The 19904-nt window shown below is 35.0% G+C and overlaps 1 protein-coding gene across 9 annotated transcripts in view; it reads left to right on the forward strand.

The window, feature by feature from the left end:
* The window catches only part of LOC143226537 (serine/threonine-protein kinase D3-like), a 76890-nt gene that overhangs the window by 14970 nt on the left and 42016 nt on the right, over positions 1 to 19904 (forward strand). The window contains exon 2 of one of the 9 annotated variants that reach the window (XM_076457615.1): positions 9353 to 9609. The exons of 1 other annotated variant lie outside the window; for it this stretch is intronic. In XM_076457615.1, the coding sequence (XP_076313730.1) occupies positions 9552 to 9609 (58 nt within the window). In that variant the 5' untranslated portion in view covers positions 9353 to 9551. Of the gene's footprint in view, positions 1 to 8074; positions 8100 to 9352; positions 9610 to 9646; positions 9833 to 19495; positions 19525 to 19600; positions 19821 to 19904 lie in introns of those variants that run through there. 7 more of the 9 variants (XM_076457616.1, XM_076457619.1, XM_076457620.1 and 4 more) reach the window with 7 other exon arrangements.

Below are 19904 nucleotides of genomic sequence, written 5' to 3' on the forward strand. Positions count from 1 at the left end.
ATAACGCCTTATCACTTCTGTGACTGCCGTGACCGAGCCGACATGATGCGTCCTTTTATTTGGCGAAATGGTTCGTCAGTATTAAATATGGAAGATGTAGCAAGGTGTTTGATATTGTAAAACCTTTATTTTACTTATAAATTTTTGATAAAGAGAAAGAAATGTTACTGTTTCTGCAGTTCTTTCGAAAAACGTATACCAGCACTGTAACAACAACCAGATGGCGTCAAGCCTGGCATAACATACATGATTATCGTGTATGGGTACTAACAGTGTATGAAACTGTATATGGAATGTGTCCAATTTCAAATACGTAACAAATTTTAAGAAATGTCAAATATATAAAAGCCAGTATGTTTTGGTAACACCACGTTCCAACAATAGTTTTCATGTTGTGTCGCTTAGCAACAAAAGTATAACCTAATATTATTCTTAGTGTATGTACGTGAAAGTAAAATATTTGTTGATGTTTTTAAATTTAGTCACCAGTTGATTAAAGATGTTTGTCCCCCCCAGTGGCACAGCGGTATGTTTGCGGATTCACACCGCTAGAAACCAATATTCAGTACCCTTGGATAGAGAGCACAGATAACCCATTGTGTAGCTTTGTGCTTATATATATGTAAAAACGGCTGGTTTGGGTTGAGAAAATTTTTATGTAGAGGAGCGAACAACGTTTCGACCTTCTTCGGTCATCGTCAGGTTCACATCTTTGTGAACGTTGTTCACTCCTCTACATAAAAATTTTCTCAACCAAACCAACCGTTTTTACATATATATTTTTCTTTGCAAGTGGGTTTTATCGTCATCACTGAGCTTTGTGCTTAAGTTACAAACAGTAAATATATATTTTTTTACATTATAAACATTGGTGATAAAACAGAAAGTAACTTAATTCAGAAATGACTTAAGTTTATAATTGAATCGATATTTTTACTCCCATGATGAATTTTATCCACTTGGCTCAAGGCTAGGTGATCCCACACTACGTCTTTACTTCAGGCATATTATACCAACACTCACTACACTTAAAAGGTTTCACGGCACACATACACGCCATCATGTCCCCTTTTCATTATAATCGTAAAGGGTAGACAGTAATCGAACTATTATGCCTGGATAAATGCATTTTGATTTTCATGACTTCTATTTCGATAAATCAAGAGAAACCAAGCATGGTGTGACGTGACACACACGGGCTTTTATACACATTATATGTAAGTTATATTTAGTTAACTTCGTACCGTAAAGGTAAAATTGAGATAATGTAGTGCATATATTAATATTATACTCTCCACCAGGGGCGATTGCGGCAGAAATTATGTAATTTAGTGTGTTCCAGTACGGGATTCATTCTCTACCTTCTAGTGAATGTGTGTGTAAGAGAGAGAAAAATGTATAAATATTTAGTTAAGTAGCTGTTAGTAAACCTTGCCTATTATACTGTATTATCCATTAGTAATTTAGTACAACATAGAATCCTTCAGAGGAACTTTTACGTGCTATTCAATGAGAGTAACAAATAAAAAGAGGTTACACAAGTCGTGTGGTGTATATTATGAAGCCTAATCAAAACATCGTTTTATGAGATGGTAAGCGAAAACAGTCGCAAATTTGGTCCGTCTTATCTTCGACCGCCGACTGTTTATATGCTACATTCAGGTAACAAAGGGAATTACGTAAAAGCTAGCCTGATGATTTATATCCATGTATCGATCGAATTTTAGGGAAAATACGCATTTCAGTTCCTTTGAAAATTCCAAGAACATCTCGAGAAAGACAAGCCTTTTATGTTTTATTCACGAACACTTATGACACTAAAAGTAGCTTACGCTTTGTTAACAATATTCATCAGATACGGTTGGGGCAACTGTGTATAGAACATCTTAATCTATCAAAGTTTATAACATTGGAGTCCTTTTTTTATTGGTGGCTCGGCATGGCCAGGTGGTTAAGGCACTCGGCTCGTAATCCAAGGGTCGCGGGTTCGAATCCCTCTCACACCAAATATGCGCGCCCTTTCAGTCGTGGGGCGTTATAATGTTTCGATCAATCTCACTATTCGTTGGTAAAAGAGTAGCCCAAGAATTGGCGGTAGGTGGTGATTACTAGGCATCCTCTAGTCTAACACTGCTAAATTAGGGACAGCTAGCGCAGGTAGTATTCGTGTAGCTTTGCGCGAAATTCAAACCAAACCTTCTTTGTTGTCAAATCAAGAACATTCCTGTTTTATAATGAAATGAAACGCACATTTGTGTTTTCTTTACGGTATAAAATTCTGGAGGTTGTATGATAATAAATATTTATATAGTTCATGATGTATGTCGAAGGTTGTTGTTTTTGTGTTTTTTGTGAAAACTACGTTTTTGTTTTTTTCTATTAGTAATATTATTCTTTACCGTAGAGTATAAAACTAATGTAGATTCATCCAAAGTATATAAACCAATTCACGTAACGCCATTAGCTACTGACCTCCATTAGAATATATTTTTCATCCTTTAAGGACACGTTTTTCGTGGATTATTATTACTAAAACAGATATTGTTGTTGCCTGTTTTAAGCTAATTTTTTACACTTAGATTTTCCACCTACATGAAGGTTATAAATAGTAATATAAAACATCGTCTCATGGAAGGCTGTCTGGCGAAATCGTTGTATGTCAGGAATTGCATACTTATGTATACCAGATTTCGCAAGTGGAAAACTGGGACTTTTTTTTCAATGCGGAGTAACATTGTAGCAACCCTGAAACAGATTAAAATACAATAACTAATTTGCTAATTTATCTGATGTTTACTGTACCTCGTTTTAGAGCCCTACACAAAATTGTTGTAAGCCTATACAGTTAAAAAATAATAAATAACTGTTAGGTATTATAATTTATTTCGGACGAGTCTCCGATTTATTATGTTACGTACTACTATTTCAGTAACCGAAAATTTTAACTTAGAAGTTGTTGTTGTTTTTGAATTTCGCGCAAAGCTATTCGAGGGCTATCTGCGCTAGCTGTCCCTAATTTAGCAGTGTAAGACTAGAGGGAATGCAGCTAGTCATTACCACCCACCGCCAATTCTTGGGCTACTCTTTTAGCAACGAATAATGGGATTGACGGTACATTATAACGGCCCCACAGCTGAAAGGGCGAGCATGTTTGGTGCGATGGGGATTCGAACCCGCGACCCTTAGATTACGAGTCGAACGCCTTAACCCACCTGGCCATGCCGGGCTTAATTTAGAAGTTAGTTAACTGTTAATATTATCAACTTTATGATATTTGTCACCAAGATTGACACACAATTTTTTTGTTAACACAAATATATTTTAATATACAAACAACAATACAATTTATAATAATAGTTTTTACAAATAACGATTTATATACAACAGTTGTACAAACTTAAAGGGAATATTAATTCATATATTTGGATTAGAACTGAGTATTTTATCGACGATCCAGGTTCACAACGAGCAAATTAATTCTGAGTTGATATTGTCACACTTTGCTTAAGCTAGCTATCTTGATTGGCTTCACACCGCTTACTTTTCGCCGATGAAGATATTTAATGCCCTCTTAGAAATAATAGTAACGTCAGAAATTAATTCAGTGAAGTTGAATGGTTTGTAATGTTCAAAACCTATAAACGTTCTTGGTCCGTTTTTGTAGTTTCCCGAGTAGTAAGTGTTAATCACAATTATAGCTTCTGAGGCTTATAGTACACTGTAACTGATTGATAATAATCTGTTCCTGTTTCTTGGTTAGCCGCTTTGAAACGAATCACGCGAGATTCCAGAACGTTCAATAAAGTTCGAATACGCTGGCGTTTTGTAAAATAAATATTGTTGATTCTTACTCTCAAGAATCTTTTACAAATTTATAGAATAGGTGGGATTTGTGCAAAACACATCCAAAAATATACGTCACATGCATAAAATAGATATACTGAAACAAACGTAGGTATTAAACTAAACATGTAATGGTAAATCTATTACCTAACAACTCACCTAAGTTGTTTTGAACTTATTCAAAAGAAAAATGTTACTACGTTTCCTTTTTGCGGTTGGGCAGGTCTTCAGATCTGAAATTCCGTGGCTGCTCAGTGACAGGTAATGTTAAGGAAACGTAGAAGGGAAAGTAGGAACAGTGTCGTCTTTTTCCGCACAATATTATCGTTTTCTCCCGTTGGTGCTTATTTTCCCCGCGCAGTCAAAAGCTTTACCGCCTAGCCTATGCATACTTGATTTACGATCGTATTTGTTTAAAATGTTGCAACGCATAGTTTTTTGTTGTTGTTTTTCACACGGATTTGTTTGTTTTATGTCTACATTTAATTGGGAGTGTTTAAAAGTAGCGATCGCGATTATATTTAAAAGTTTTGAGACGGCTTGACTGGGTAATAAAAACTTTATAATAATAAACCGTCTCAAAAATTTTTATTTCCTATAAAGTGGGTTCCTTTTCATTAAATTTTAATTCATCACGGCGGATTACATTTGTCATATCTATACGCGTATTTAAAAGGACAATATTTGAGATTAATGTTGTATTTTGTTTATAAAATTCTGATTGGAAATACGTTAACACGTAGGATACGTAATAGTGTTCGTGCGGGTTCTATTTTTCTCGTCTGTATGCAAATAGTGACTAGAGTTAAGTTATAGAAGGAAAATTGTTCTTTGAATCGTATGCACTTGAGTATTAGCGTGCGAGAACGTAAGAAAGAGTTGCTTTAAAATAATCTGACGTGGTATGGTCATCATCTTGCCGGAGTGTGGTGTTTTATGACGCTAGTTCCATTATTTTAAAATAGCGTTCCGTCTTTTAGCACCATATGCTCATTATAAGAGAGAGAGTGAAATCCCAAAATTCGATGAGAGTATCACAAGAGCTGACGGTGGATGCTTAAAAATCCCGAGATTTACCAAAGAGCCCCCCCCCCCCACGTAGGGACGGTTATGAGCACGTTAGTCCTTGTGTGTGAAATTATGAAAAAAAAAAAAAAAAAACTTTACAAAAGAAAACAAAAAGGCTGATCTTCTATTTTTCTTTGTTGTTGTTGCCAAAGGCCCACAATACAATTTATAATAATAGTTATTACAAATTATGATTTATATACAAAAGTTTTACAAAGTCAAACAATATTGAGTCTTCTGTCTGGTCTGGAACTGGATATTTTATCGACAATTCAGGTCCACGACAAGCGAATTAATTCTTATGTTGATTCACAGATACACGTCACTTGGCGGGAATTCAAGCTAACTCTTTTCATGTCTGGTCCCACGCAGATAAAATTAACGTGGCTACCACATATTAAAAATGTACTGATACGAATCTGGAAAAGAGCAAACTATGCAAGAAGTCTTTCAGGTAAAATCCAAGGAACATCACCAGACAACATACTTAAAATCTACAAAACGTACATTAGACCAACAATAGAATATGCATCACCTGCCTGGATTAACATAGCACCCACACATGTACAGAAACTTCAACGTATACAAAATTCTGTACTAACTTCAGCATACAAAGTACCACGTAGCACCTCAACCACATTCATGCACAAGTATGCAAACATAGATACAATAGCTGAAAGACTCTTGCAAAATTCTCTAAAATATTTCAATAAGAATTGGCACAAAAATGACTTAATGTGTGATCTCGACAGATATCACGTACATGATGTAAATGGTACTAAATACCTCTCCCCTTTTAACATATATTTAAGAAATGTAACACAAGCTGGCCACTATGCACTAGACACTTAGTCCTTGTTTCTTTTATTTTTATAATTATTATTTTTTAATCATTATTATTATTTTATTTTCTTCTCTTTTGAATTATTATTCAAGTATTGAATAATAATAATTATTAATACTTTCTTTTCTGTGTGAGTGTTTGTGTTACTACAAGTAGTAGTAGCATTCTCTCAATCGAGAAAAGGAGAAAAATACAAAAAAAAAAAATTATATATATATAAAATAATAATGGAAAAAAAAAAAAACTCCACTTCGTCCATGCATGGACTGAGCCCTGAAATGGACCTGAATGATGTTATACTTTACTCTGGCCCAAAGTTCCAAAAAAAAACCCTAAGACAGACGCTATAATCGTTGGAGAGAGAGGTCAAATGTACCTGACCCTCCTGGGTCTCTCATCAATACCCAAATACCCACACAGTCAAACTCCCACGCAGTTTACAAGCTCACCTTTTACCGAGGATGATATTTAATGTCCTCATATAAATACTAACGTCCGAATTTAATTCTCTGAGGTTGAACGGTTTATAATATTCGGCATACATAAACGTTTCTGGTCAAATGTCTGTACTTTTCCGATTAATAAGCATTTATCACAATTATAGCTTCCAGGCGTACAGTATACTGACTGTAGCGATCCAACAATATTATACTGTCTTCCTCCGTCTTGCGATTGCTAACTTTTATACTCATTAGGCGAGATTTTAGAAACTTCACTTGGAAAAAATATTCTAAGATACAGTAGTACTTTTGTAAAATATATTGATTCTTACACTCGAAAATCTACAAATTTAGAGAACAGGCAGGACTTTCGCAATGCATATTCAACAATACATGTTACATACATTAAACTGAAACAAACGTAGATTCCAAAATAAAAGTACAACAGTAAATCAGTTACAGTATATTCTGAAAGGTCCTTACAATTGTGTTCAGTTACATAGGTGTTTATTCTACTTTTTTCTAATTTGTGAGCTTAACACCTATCAGCTTATTTTTGAGAACGCAGTAAAAAAGTACTTCCATATATTGAGAGCCTTGAAAGCTAGATTACATTTCTACAAAATCATTAACATTGTAATAAATATAAATAATCACTAGAAAAACTGTTTATATTCTTAATGTTTCGCTGAAACACTTTTAGAATGGCATGGCCAGATGATTAGGGCGTTTGACTCGCAATCTGAGGAAATTATCAATAACATTTTTTAAGACTACCATCTTCCTTAGAAATAAACCCCTTCATTTATAGACAGAAAACTACTCTATTTTTAAATGTTTTCTTACTGATTTCACCAGCTTCCGACCCGGCATGGCCAGGTGGCTAAGGCGCTCCACTCGTAATCTAAGGGTCGCTGGTTCGAATTTCCGTCGCACCAAGCATGCTCGTCCTTTCATCCGTGGAGACATTATAATGTTATGGTCAATCTCACTATTCGTTGGTAAAAGAATAGTCCAAGAGTTGGCGGTGGGTAGTGATGACTAGCTGCCTTCCTTCTAGTCTTACACTGCTAAACTAGGGAAGGCTAGTGTAGATAGCCCTCGTGTAGCTTTGCGCGAAATTCAAAACAAACCAAACTCCGGGGGACAGTGGTAAGTTTAGTCTTACACGTTAAAATCTGGGGTTCCATTCCTCACGGTGGACAGAAGATAATGTAGTTTGGTTCTAAAACAAATAAAACGTGTGAAACAATTACATTTATAAATATACAAGTATCGGTTTATATTTGTTTTCCTTATTTATTCATTGTTTATTTTTATAATATTATTGTTTAATGACGTAAAATCATTCTGACATTATAACATGACAGTTTGATTACTGTAATCTATTCAAAGACAGCGAAGCTTAGTGATTAAAAGAATATTTTTTAACAAACTACTCATTTCTTCAAGTTAACTTCAATTCGTTTTGCATGTTTCATGTTGAGGTTTGGCCTTTTTTCAAAGTGTTCTGGCAGATTATTTTGGATTACATGGTAAAAATAACGTGTAGTCCAGTCCATGCAACGATAACAAATTAATTTATATGGATTTTTGAGCCCATTTAAATTACCTTACACTAACCTAAATTAATTTAGGTGTGTGAATAATGTTGACATTTCGTCGAATTCATTATTCAGTTTTATATAGTGTGCCAGGTGTTTAATATGTTACAGTATAAATATGTTAAAGATTTCTTTAGTTTTTCATCAGTGGTGAAATTATAGAGAATCTGTGACGTAGATGCCTAGTACATTCTTTGATTGGCCGTACCCTCTGCTGTAGACTACGGTTTCCCCTATTCAAAGATCATCAGCACAAGCTGAACTAAAGAGATACCATTAGGCCTCTTACAATGTTGAAAGGTATATAATAAGATCTGTGTTGTTTTGAATGTGTTTTACTTCACTTTACTATGGTGAAAACGAAATCTCTTTATCATAAATGTACATTAACATATTAGTGTGTGTGTTTTTAGCGCTTGCTATAGGGTATGTTCAATCTGACGGAAATTTCAGGCCTAAGTTCACAATCTTTATAACGAAAACTCTCAAAACTTCTGCAGGGTTAATACACTAATAACATTTAATAGAAATTTCCTTGATTGATAACAAATGCTGACCAACTTGCTGATTAGCTTAACAGGAAAATTTACTGAGTGACAACTCGGGTTGTCAGACCTCGATCATCAACTACACGATCATTCTCAGATTGAATATTTCACTCAATTCTCAATCACCGAACTGATTTCTCTTTCATTACTCGTACTTAGAATTAATGTAGTAATTATTAGTTGAGATTTATTGATTGTTATATCATCATTAGGATTAGCTTCCTTTAACAGACATGTAAATTAAACGATGAGAAGATGGCTTACAATAGTATAATTTAATTATGTGATTTCATGGCCATCAGTTTTAAAACACTAAGTCTAATATTCTTGATAAAAATGTTAACATTAAGGATTTTAATTCAGAAGGTGTTTTTTTTTTTAAATTAAGACTACTATGGGGGGACTTGCAGATGAATGTGGTTTTTATCATAAATATTAAGTCTGTTAGTTTACAATGCCTTCGGTTAAATTCCTTTCAGTTTATTCAACTGGACTGATGATTAGAACGTTAGACTCGCAATCTGCAGGATCGCATCCGGTCACCGAACATGCTCGTTCTTTCAGCTGTGGAAGCGTTATAATGTGACAGCCAGTCTTACTATTCAATAGTAAAAAGTAACTCAAGAGTTGGCTGTAAATGATGTTGAATTTGATTGTCTTCCCTCTAAACTATCTGTTCAAAATTAGAGACAACTAGCGCAAATGGCCCTCGAGTAGTTTTAAATTCAGCAGACAAACTTTAAACAAAAAAATGTTCGTGCCTTTACGTATAAATGTCCGTCGTAATTTGTTTTTACATATGTGGTTTTAGATTATTGTTTTCTTTGTTGTTGTTTTTTCTAATTTTGGAAGTATTATTAATTTGATCTATGCTTAATTGTGTGTGTGAATAAAGTGATATGAACACGTAATATAGCCATTAATGTTGGCTTTTTGGAAATCATTAAAAAGAGAAAAAACATACAAAAATACATTATAAACTGTTCATAACTGACGTTCACGTAGTATTGACCTACGCCAGACAATTACGCAGTGAAGTTACCCTTGTTCACTACGTTTGTGACCCATTCTAACGCAGGGGGCGCTGCTAACGAATGTGATCATCTCATTCTGTGAATCTGAAACGCCTGAAGGAAGTTACCGGCAGAAGACGGCCACGTATTTGTACGCACTCCAGTTTACGAAGCAGCTTCATATGTGAGTGATGGTCAAATTATATCGTTCTTGTATGCTTTTTGAAGATATAAATCCTTCGCCAAATTGTAGGTATATTCGTAGTGAATATATTTATATGGTCTGCATTTAACGACATGTAAATTTTTAGCTTAACCTTCAAGGAAGTGTCATCAAATACATAAAGTGCTGTGTGTGAGCTTATTTGGTTTCTGGTGAAAGACTGTATAGATATATCATGTATTGACATTCAAAAGTTTCTTCCCACTTTTAGCGGATCCTAAACTTCGTCTTCAGAATACAAAAGATTATGTAAGTGTATATTTCAAAATACATTTCTATCGCTATCATTTAGTGGGAGGTTTTTTTCAGACATAATGTTTATCAGCATTCCCAAATTTAAAAAAATTTGCACTTTCATTTTTAAACACTTGAAACTGGCTAAGTGCTAAAAATCTATAGGCCTACAATTTATTATAAAATTTACCTAAACTTCATCTCAGATTCAAAACAGAGGCGTGAGAAAAGAGCATTTCTTATCTATCTGGTGCAGATAGCCTCGTTGCTTTGCGCCATGAAACACCAAACCAACCAACCAACCAACTTATCTATCTTTTCTCTGTTTCTCGTCAGTGCCTAAGAGTAAAAGGCCTTTTATTTAATTTAGTAAGTTAACTTGTCGGTTGAGGTGGATGATCTCAGACTAAAGTTCAACTGAAGCTATTTATTGTGCATTCCAAATTTCAGTGACACTTAAATAAATGCTATTGTGACATTACTGTCGATTCAACGCTGACCGAAACTGGTGAATCTGGAATTATTTGTTGGCGTTTCCAAGATGGATATCAGGGGAAATTAGCGAAACATTAAGAAAGTTTTAAATATTTACGACGTTACGATGTAAATACAACAAAATAAATCGTTTGAAAAACAAAATTCATATAAGCAGTCTAATCTTTAAGCGCTCGCTACGTTGTTAGATGAATTAAGTTATTATTTAAACGTTTTTTTTATAGTGATTATTTTAAAATATAGTATTCCATATCCATATATGTGTATATATATACACACACAGTAAACTAAGTCAGTTGTTGCAAGTGTAACGTGTCATGTAGAAGTTACCATATTTCATATTTAATGCTCAGTGCTTGTTCAGGAGGTTGAATTTGTTGAGCCAACGTTGATGTAACGACCAAAGTCAACAATCGCACAAATTAATTTTGGAATGCCCAATATGTGGCCTATTACTTAAAAAGTTACGGTTCAAATACCAAACGCTAGTGACGCATTAGAAAAGAACAAACAAAAACTTAAAATTTGTTTTAACTTTTCCCACATTAACAAATTATTATTGTTAAATATGTATAAAAAGTTGCCAAACTTGTTTGACATTAAAATTAAACACATCAGGCTTCTTTAAATTCATAAAATGGCGTTAATTTATGAGGAATGATGATATAGGGAATGGCAATTTGGAAAGTATTATGTGATAGTAGCGATGGCATTGTAGCACGGCACTGTTTGTACTTAAAAAAGGATCTACGACGCTAAAATCAGGGGTTCGATTCCTCTCGGTGAACACAGTAGATAGCCCGATGTGGCTTTGCTATAAGAAAATCACTTGTAATAAAGAATAATGACACAGATATGATTGTTAACGTCTACATATTTCAGCTGTGTGTTTAACTGGTTAAAATAAACAATGTAATTCTGAGGTGCACAAAATATTTTGCTTTTTCGTCAGTGAGAAGGGTTGGGTATGGATTAGTGGGTAGCTAGCTGGACTGTGAATTCGAGGATCGCATGTTCGCTTCTCGTTCTCAAAAAATTGCGCTTTGCGCAAAAGAGCTAGGGTTGCGTTATAAGAGTGAAATTTTGTTCTCTGTTCGATTAGAGTAGTTTAAAAAATTCGTAATGACGAGAAGCCCACTTGAAGTAAAAATGGGTATCAGGACAGCTGGTATAGGTATTAACACTTTTACCAAAATAAAGCAGAGAACAACGTTAACCTGAATATGGCCTAAGAAAGTTGAAACATTGTCCTCTACTTTATTTTGGTAAGAGTGTTAATATCCATACCAGCCGACCTGGGATACAGTTTAAAAATTTGTGGTGGGTACTGTTGACTAACTGCCCCGTACCTTCTCTTTAGTTTATCAGTTCAAAACTATTATTATTTATTATAGACAGCCCATGTGAGGCGTTGCACAAATATCCGAAACAAACGTAAAAAAGAGTGAAAAAGCTGTAAGAACTTTGCATTAGATTTGTGTGCTTTGTTTAAAATAATGTAAAACCATACCTTAATTCTGAATTATAAATAAGCTAAATAGAATTGATAATACCTACTCTTCACTTAATCTAGCGTATATCATAAAAATTGTTGTTAATAAAAGTTGTTGTGAATAATGCCAAGACTACTAATCACGTTTTTCGTAACCTAGGTAACAAGATGAATTCTCGTCGAGACCAGATATGGCAGATGCGTAGTTGACATTATTAGACGCTTTTTGCATTCCACCCCTAGTTATTAATGTCGTTACTACATGAAGGTATAGACACGTTGGAAAAATAGTGTTGAACTAAAAGTGTGTTTTGGTTCAGCATATTTCACACACACAATTTTGTTGTTGTTTTTTTAATTGGTTGGTTCTGGAGCTGGAAATAATTTGGTTTCGGTGATTCAGATTATTAGAGGCTTTTGCAATATGCAATATATGGGTTGTTTGTCCTGAGTGGCAGAATGTTATGGTTGGAGATTTGATACACTACTTCAATATTGGAGAAGTGGGCTTAAACTCTGGTACTGTTTGTAATTAACGTCTGAATCGCTTTATCTGATAGTGTGATGCATGTTATAAATTTAAATTTTTAATGTATCTGTTGGACAGGTATAGGAAGGTATTAAGTATAATTTTGAACCCTTCTTATGGTGGGTGGTGGGAAGCTCAGTTGGCTAAATAGTGTCGTTCTGTTCCTTTTGTTTGTTTGTTTGTTTTGGAATTTCGCACAAAGCTACTCGAGGGCTATCTGTGCTAGCCGTCCCTAATTTAGCACTCTAAGACTAGAGGGAAGGCAGCTAGTCATCACCACCCACCGCCAACTCTTGGGCTACTCTTTTACCAACGAATAGTGGGATTGACCGTCACATTATACGCCCCCACGGCTGGGAGGGCGAGCATGTTTAGCGCGACTCGGGCGCGAACCCGCGACCCTCGGATTACAAGTCGCACGCCTTACGCGCTTGGCCATGCCGGGCCTTTCATTCTCAGAAGTTTATATCGATGAAGTATCTTTACTACTTTAGATTGTGTGTAATGTTTTTTATTTCGCCGGGTTTGTATGTTATCGTTTCAGCGCTACACACTTTACTTTTGATAAATATGAATATATAAACCACACAAGTTTGACGGTTAACCGTCAGAACGTTTGAATGTTGAGAATCACTTTACAGTTGACAATTGTTGAGTATCTCTTAAACTTCGAGAAGGTCTTTCAAGATGTCTTCTGATAATTTGTGTTCAAGTATATTTTGCTACTGTATATTGCGACTGTTATAAATACAGAGATGCCAACCATTACGATTTGAGCGTAATCATTACGAGTTTGGTGTATACATTACGACTATACGTTCATACAGACAAATATTACGACTTGTTGCAACTCCCAAATTATTATATATTATATAGACCTATACAATAAAGTGATAAATTGTTCCTCCAGGGCTTGAAAGGGATGAAAAGAATTTTTAGTGAGATACAAGTAAATTTTAATAATAAATAAAAGACATAGTCCAAATGGCTACACTTGCGATAATCATGTTTGTGCTTGAAATAATAATAAAATTGTATCTTCGACGTCTATCAATAGTTTGAGTGCGCTGCTTCTCCATACGTACGTGGGAAATCCATTACGCTCAGTCATTTGAAATAGTTGGCATCTCTGCAAATTTATTTTTATAACAACAAAATATAAACTATTTATAAGTAGATTCAGTTTGATAGTTTCAGCAATTCAGTTACCATCATCAGAGCTTATTAATACAATGTTAATTTAGCCTTGTAAGAGATTTAACATTATTTTAACATCTGTGTTTGTGTCAGTGTAATATATATTTAGAAGTGTGTAACTTATATTGTTATATGTGTATTGTGCATGTCCCGCCTGTTCTCTAAATTTGTAGATTTTCCAGCGTAAGAATCAGCATTATGTGTTTTACGAAGACACTAGCGTATCTTCGAACATTGTTGCGAATTGAACTTTCTTGAACTTCGCCTAAAGATTATGAATCGACGCACCAAGAGACAGTTTAAGAATATCGTTGTTGGTTGGCTATAGCTAGTATACTTACTATAAACCTCGGAAGCAATAATTGTGATAAACGTTTATTAATCGAAAACTACAGATATTTGACAAGGAACGTTTATAGATTTCGAACATTAAAACTTCGGTGAATTAGCTTTGGACATTAGCATTAGTACTTTTACGAGGAAATTGTCTATCCATCTTCCTCTGTAAAAAGTAAGCTTGTAAACCACGTTAGGCCAAACAAGAATAGAGCTATCTAGCATTCCTGTCAAGTAAAGTGTGCAGTATGGCTCGGAATTAATTCACTCGTCGTGGGCCTGGACCGTCGATAAAATATTCAGTTCTTTACAGATAGAAGACTGAATATTGTTTGTGAGTTGGTAAAATTTTTGTATATAAATCATTATTTTTAATAACTGTTATTATAAATTGTATTGTTGTTTATGCTAAGCATAATAAATTGGAGGCTCAGCGGGGAAACGAATCAGAGACAAAATTCGAAATAAATTCAACTGATATCCATCACTACTAACAAGATTTGATCATGTCTGGTTATCAAGGTTTTATTGAATCAACCTTCGTGGAACAACTAGAAAAATATCCTATTCAATCCACTAAAATTAATGATTCTCTAAGATATCCAGCCCATCTAGTTTAAAATCTTCTGACAGTCAAAATAAAACTTCATTAAAATCAATTTATCTGCTATGTTCTGTTTTTTTAGAAAAAACAGAACTGGTCATATTACATCCAGTGCGTTAGTGTCCACATGTAGACGTGGTTTCACCAGACCACCCGATGTTGATTTGACCACTGATAAAAAGGCTGATGTGATTAGGGAGGAATTTAGACCTTTTGTGTCTGTTGGTTCTGTATCTTTGACAAATGACACCGCTAGTCCCCATACCATTACGTATTTTACGTGATACTGGGGCGACTCGGTCATTGTTGTTAGAAGGTATATTACCCTTAGATTCGAATTCTGCCACTGGAGACTTATTACTCAGGGTATTGATGGTGGCTTTGTTAAATTTTCTCTTCAGACCTAAATTTCAGGACCAGTTAGGGTTAGAGTAATCCCTACTCTGCCAATTCAGGGTGTATCGTTATTGTTGGGAAACGTTTTGGCTGGGAAAAAACGTTGTTGCCGAACTCGAAGTGAGTAGCGAGCTGGTTGCTGTTTCATCTAAGGATGATATTGTTTAGAAAACACAGAAGTGTTTCCCGTGTGTGCTGTGACTCGAGCTTGGGCAAAGAAATAAAATCGGAAACTCGCCCGAAATAAATTATAGAACGTAACACTTTTTAAAAGAACACCGTTTTTCTTAAACAAACAAACAAACTCCAAGGAGTGAGGACATCTTTGCCACCAAGTCTTATTTTTTTTTAGTTACAACCACTCGATACGACTTAGCAATAACATCGTGCATTGTTCGGAAATTAGTATAGTGGGTTTGGGTTTTAACTGGCGTTAGTGGTAAAGTACAGTGTTCGAAAAGTCACTGTGCACTTATATATTTATTAACAGACATGTTTCAGTGTAGAATACAGGAGGTAAATATGAATGACAATTATAAACAATGTTGAAAGTGACCCCCATTGGCATCAATACAGGTCTGGATCCTTCTTATTTTGTTTCTAAACACTGCTATCAGTTGCTTACTTGAAATAGACTGAATAAAATATGATTACAAAACTGCACAGTGACTTTCCGAACACCCTGTACTTGTAGAGTTATTTCGACTGAAACAAACAAAAAACATTGGTGGTTTTTCACTTTCTGGTTTGCATCCTAGTGATGGTTTCTTGTCTTTATTTTTTAGGGTTGTTAGTGTTACGTATAATAATTTCAAAGAACCAGAGATCTGAATTTAGAAGTTAATTGTATGTCGATGTGTATCAAATTTATGATATTTGCCAACAAGGTTGATACACACAATTTTACTCATAACACGGATATATTTTAAAATAAAACAATACAGTTAATAATAACGATTATTACAAATAATGGTTTGTATGTAAGAGTTTTACAAACAATACTGCCTTCATTCTGGTCAGGAACAGAATCTTTTATCGAATGCCAGGTGGGTTAAGGCGTTCGACTCGTAATCTTAGGGTCGCGGGTTCGAATCCCAGTCGCGCTAGACATGCTTGCCCTTTTAGCCGTGGCGGCATTACAATGTGACAGTCAATTTCACTTTTCGTTGGTAAAAGAGTAGCCCAAGAGTTGGGGGGCTCTGTTAACTTGTTACCTTGTACAAGTGAGTTGATTACTTTTACGTCAGTGTAGTGCAGTTGGTGTCATTTGTAATCGCAGCCTGCAAAAGTAACAACGTGTACAGCCCCGTAAACAAACACCAAAAAAGAAATAAAACTAATTTCTTATCGATACGTGGGCTGGACGAGCTAATTTAAAAGAACAAATGAAAGGGCAACGTTACAACGTAGATCCAGCATAACCAGGTGGTTAGGGCACTTCACTCGTAATCTGAGGGTCGCGGGTTCGAATCCCCGTAATACTAAACATGCTCGCCCTTTCAGCCATGGGGTGTTAAAAGTGTCGGTCAGTTTCACTATTCGTTGCTAAAAGATTAGCCCAAGAGATGCTAAATTAGGGAGAACTAACGAAATTAAAAAAACAACACGTTACAACACTACGTGCGCCTAACTTACCAAACGTATTAACTCGTTGAGTAACTTCTTGCTTCTAACATTCAGTATCTTTATGTTTCTGTATACTTCACGAAGTTTCTAGATTCTTAGTTTTCGTTAACTTTCTTCATCTTTACGTCATGCGCCTCCTAGCAAACACTTTGAAAATATAGCTTATAACACACACATATCCAAGCTACATAAGGAAAAAAACAACAAACTTCCAAGGTTCTATAGGCAAGGCCCAGAGAAGCTTTAAGACAAGGGATTTAAGGTAAAATTAATCCTATACTTTGCCAATTAGTGGGAGTAAAATGATACTTTTATACAATAAATTTCAAATAAATAGGCTACAATAGGATTATTAATTAATAATTTTTAGCACCAACACCATCGCTGCATAAAGGAATGGGAGAAGTCTGTAGATTATTTCGTGTAGAACATATCTCGTTGTGTAAAAGCGATTAATATGGAATTAATTTATAGAAGAAAGGTTGAAAACAAAACACAATTTCTAATCTTTGAAACAAAATACGTAATGGGTTGTAAAATGGTAGACTGTATCTCCCTACCATTCAGCCTTCATCCTCCAAGAACGATGCACATAAATTTTACATTTTTTTTTTAAATAAACGACCATTATATACTATTGAAAAAGGCTTTTACAGGTGCTATCCAATAGAATTGAACATTCATACCTTTCACTATTACAAAGCTTCATGGAAAACGAGAAAATTGTATTATACTCCAAACTACATCTGTTTCTGGAAGTCTTGTCTTTTAAGCCATTACCTAACTTTAAAAAAATACCAGAATAATTTTAACTCGCAATTATAACAATTAGTAAATAGTATAACCAGTAGGAAGTCAGCCACCAACTGTGGCTATAAATAATAAACGCATAATTAAGTAATGGTATTTTTTGCATACGCCCAAACAGTGACGTCTTACATCATTTTCCTCTTGGTTACATGCGCAGAGCACTGACGAAAACATGCATAATTACTTTTAACCTCTGTGTAAAATTTGTACAGCAACAAATTCGACTTTGAACTTAGACTATATTGTTAACCGTAGAAAGAAACTGATGTATAACATTTGAAAATTGTTGTTGGGGAAAATTATATTTCGCGCCCATAAAATATTATTATGGGTGGAGTAACCGCTCTCTTGAACCACAAAATCGACGTTTTTGTTTGCCATGTTATCATAGGACAATCGTGATATACATTGTCAAGCATGGCCAAGCGTGTTAAGGCGTGCGACTCGTAATCCTCGGGGTCGCGAGTTCGCATCCCCGTCGCGCCAAACATGCTCGCCCTTTCAGCCGTGGGGGCGTTATAATTTAACGGTCAATCCCACTATTTGTTGGTAAAAGAGTAGCCCATGAGTTGGCGGTGGGTGGTGATGACTAGCTGCCTTTCCTCTTGTCTTACACTGCTAAATTAGGAACGGCTAGCACAGATAGCCCTCGAGTAGCTTTGTGCGAAATTCAAAAACAAACATTATGAACCAATGTCAGCTTGGTCTAGTGACTGAAATGAATTACCAAATATTCATTGTTTATCTTGTATGATAGTAATATATGCGTGTATAAAATTGACTTTGAAATATGCTAATTTGTGTAGTTACTTTAGTTGGAGGAATATTTGTAGAGAAATATATTTTTATGAAACAAGTCAAATTGTCCATTTGTATGTTGCGGGGAACATTCACTATGCGAAACTATTGCTATGTAATAATCAATGCACTTCAGGCCTACAGTGAAGGTCGTTTTCTCTGCAAAACTTATTAGCATACCAAGCGTACATGCCTGAAAAAGTTCTTATTTTATAATTATACAGGGGCGGATCCAGGATTTTTGCTAAAGGGGAGTAGTTCTTCTAGCAGGTCATGAAACCTATTGAAAAAATTCGATTTCTTTATTAGGTCTAGGCGTACCTTCTTAAGATTGACAGTTCATCTGAAGATTGGATATTGCAACCTCCTAACCACCTTCCTCTCCGGTTTTACCCCCGTTTCTCGAAAAACTTAACATAAAACGTTAATATTAGAATAAAATCACTGAAAGCTTTTATTAACTCTGATGGACTGGCCATTCAGTGACTTCTAACATTCAAGACGTAGATCTTTCTTCATCAGTAATGAACAAGTTCGGGTTATAAGTTTCCAAATTTTTGTCTGCTATTGATTTGACGTGTATTCTTAACACCATAAATGAAACCAACATATATAAAATTACAACTTGTTTGGAAAGTCATTTAACATAGGAACTTTATAACTGTATATAACTAGAAGTCTTAAGTAAACTAAGACGCGTATTTTCAGTTGGGTTAAGAAAGAAGGGTTCTCCTAGCTTCATAAGGTTAAACTACCCCTAACCTTAATGAAGTATATAGTTGTTTATCAGTGTTAGTTTAAAAACAACGAGAATGATTCTTTAAATTAGCCCTGATAAACTGTACAGTACATTAGTAATAGCCATTGATGAACGTTCCTGTTAGTAGGAAAAACGTGATTTTAAGTTTAACGAAGTTAATATAAACATTATTATTGAATAAAAAACCTGAAGACCAGACTTATTGTACTTAAAACCGCTGTACCATGTTGTATAGAAGTAGAAAATTGTATCAGTTACATTTGTAACATTTTGACTGATATTTGCTTCCTCGCGGTCATCGAGGGGCCACCAATACTATAAGCAAAATCACAAAATTATCAAACGTTAAGCAGTGAAAAATGTGGCAGTATTTTCCTTCTATTTCTAGTTATATACGATGTTTTAAACGTCATACACATTTTCATCTTCAACTGTGATACACTAGAACAGTTATTAGTAGTGCACAAACAAACAATTGTTTAAAAAAAGGCTTGGCTAAACCCCCTTTTGCGTTAGTTTATTGTGTTGATAAATCCTTCAGTAGCGAGTCATTTTTAACGAAAGTTTGTGTACACACTTCAGAAACGCCCACGATCATGATGAACTTTTCGCACTTAGTTACATGTGGCGTATTGTAGGTTGTGGGTCATAGTAAACCATCCAGGTACGTGAACGAACACGTTTCTGTGTTTTGACCCTAACTATGTTAAATCAGAGAGGCTAGTGGCCGTTTACCTCGTGGGTGGGTGTGATATTGCAAGTGAAATACCGCGAAGTCAAAGGGTAAAGACAAGAATCACGATGACTAAGTTCTACTGCAGTCGTTAAACAGTATACCCGACAAATTATCGCTTCCAGGCTAAATAGAATTTGCTTTCGCATTCCAGTAACGCATGGAGTATCAGATCGTCTACCTCGGGATAAAAGTATTACCAATACTAGTGTTGGCTTGAAACTGCTGTAGGTATTTTGAATGGAATGCCGTAATGATTTTTAACTTCGATATTAGTTTGTATCTGAAGGTCCTAGTTACCAAAAATTTTT

This window comes from Tachypleus tridentatus, chromosome 9, assembly GCF_004210375.1.
Source record: "Tachypleus tridentatus isolate NWPU-2018 chromosome 9, ASM421037v1, whole genome shotgun sequence".
Lineage (NCBI taxonomy): Eukaryota > Metazoa > Arthropoda > Merostomata > Xiphosura > Limulidae > Tachypleus > Tachypleus tridentatus.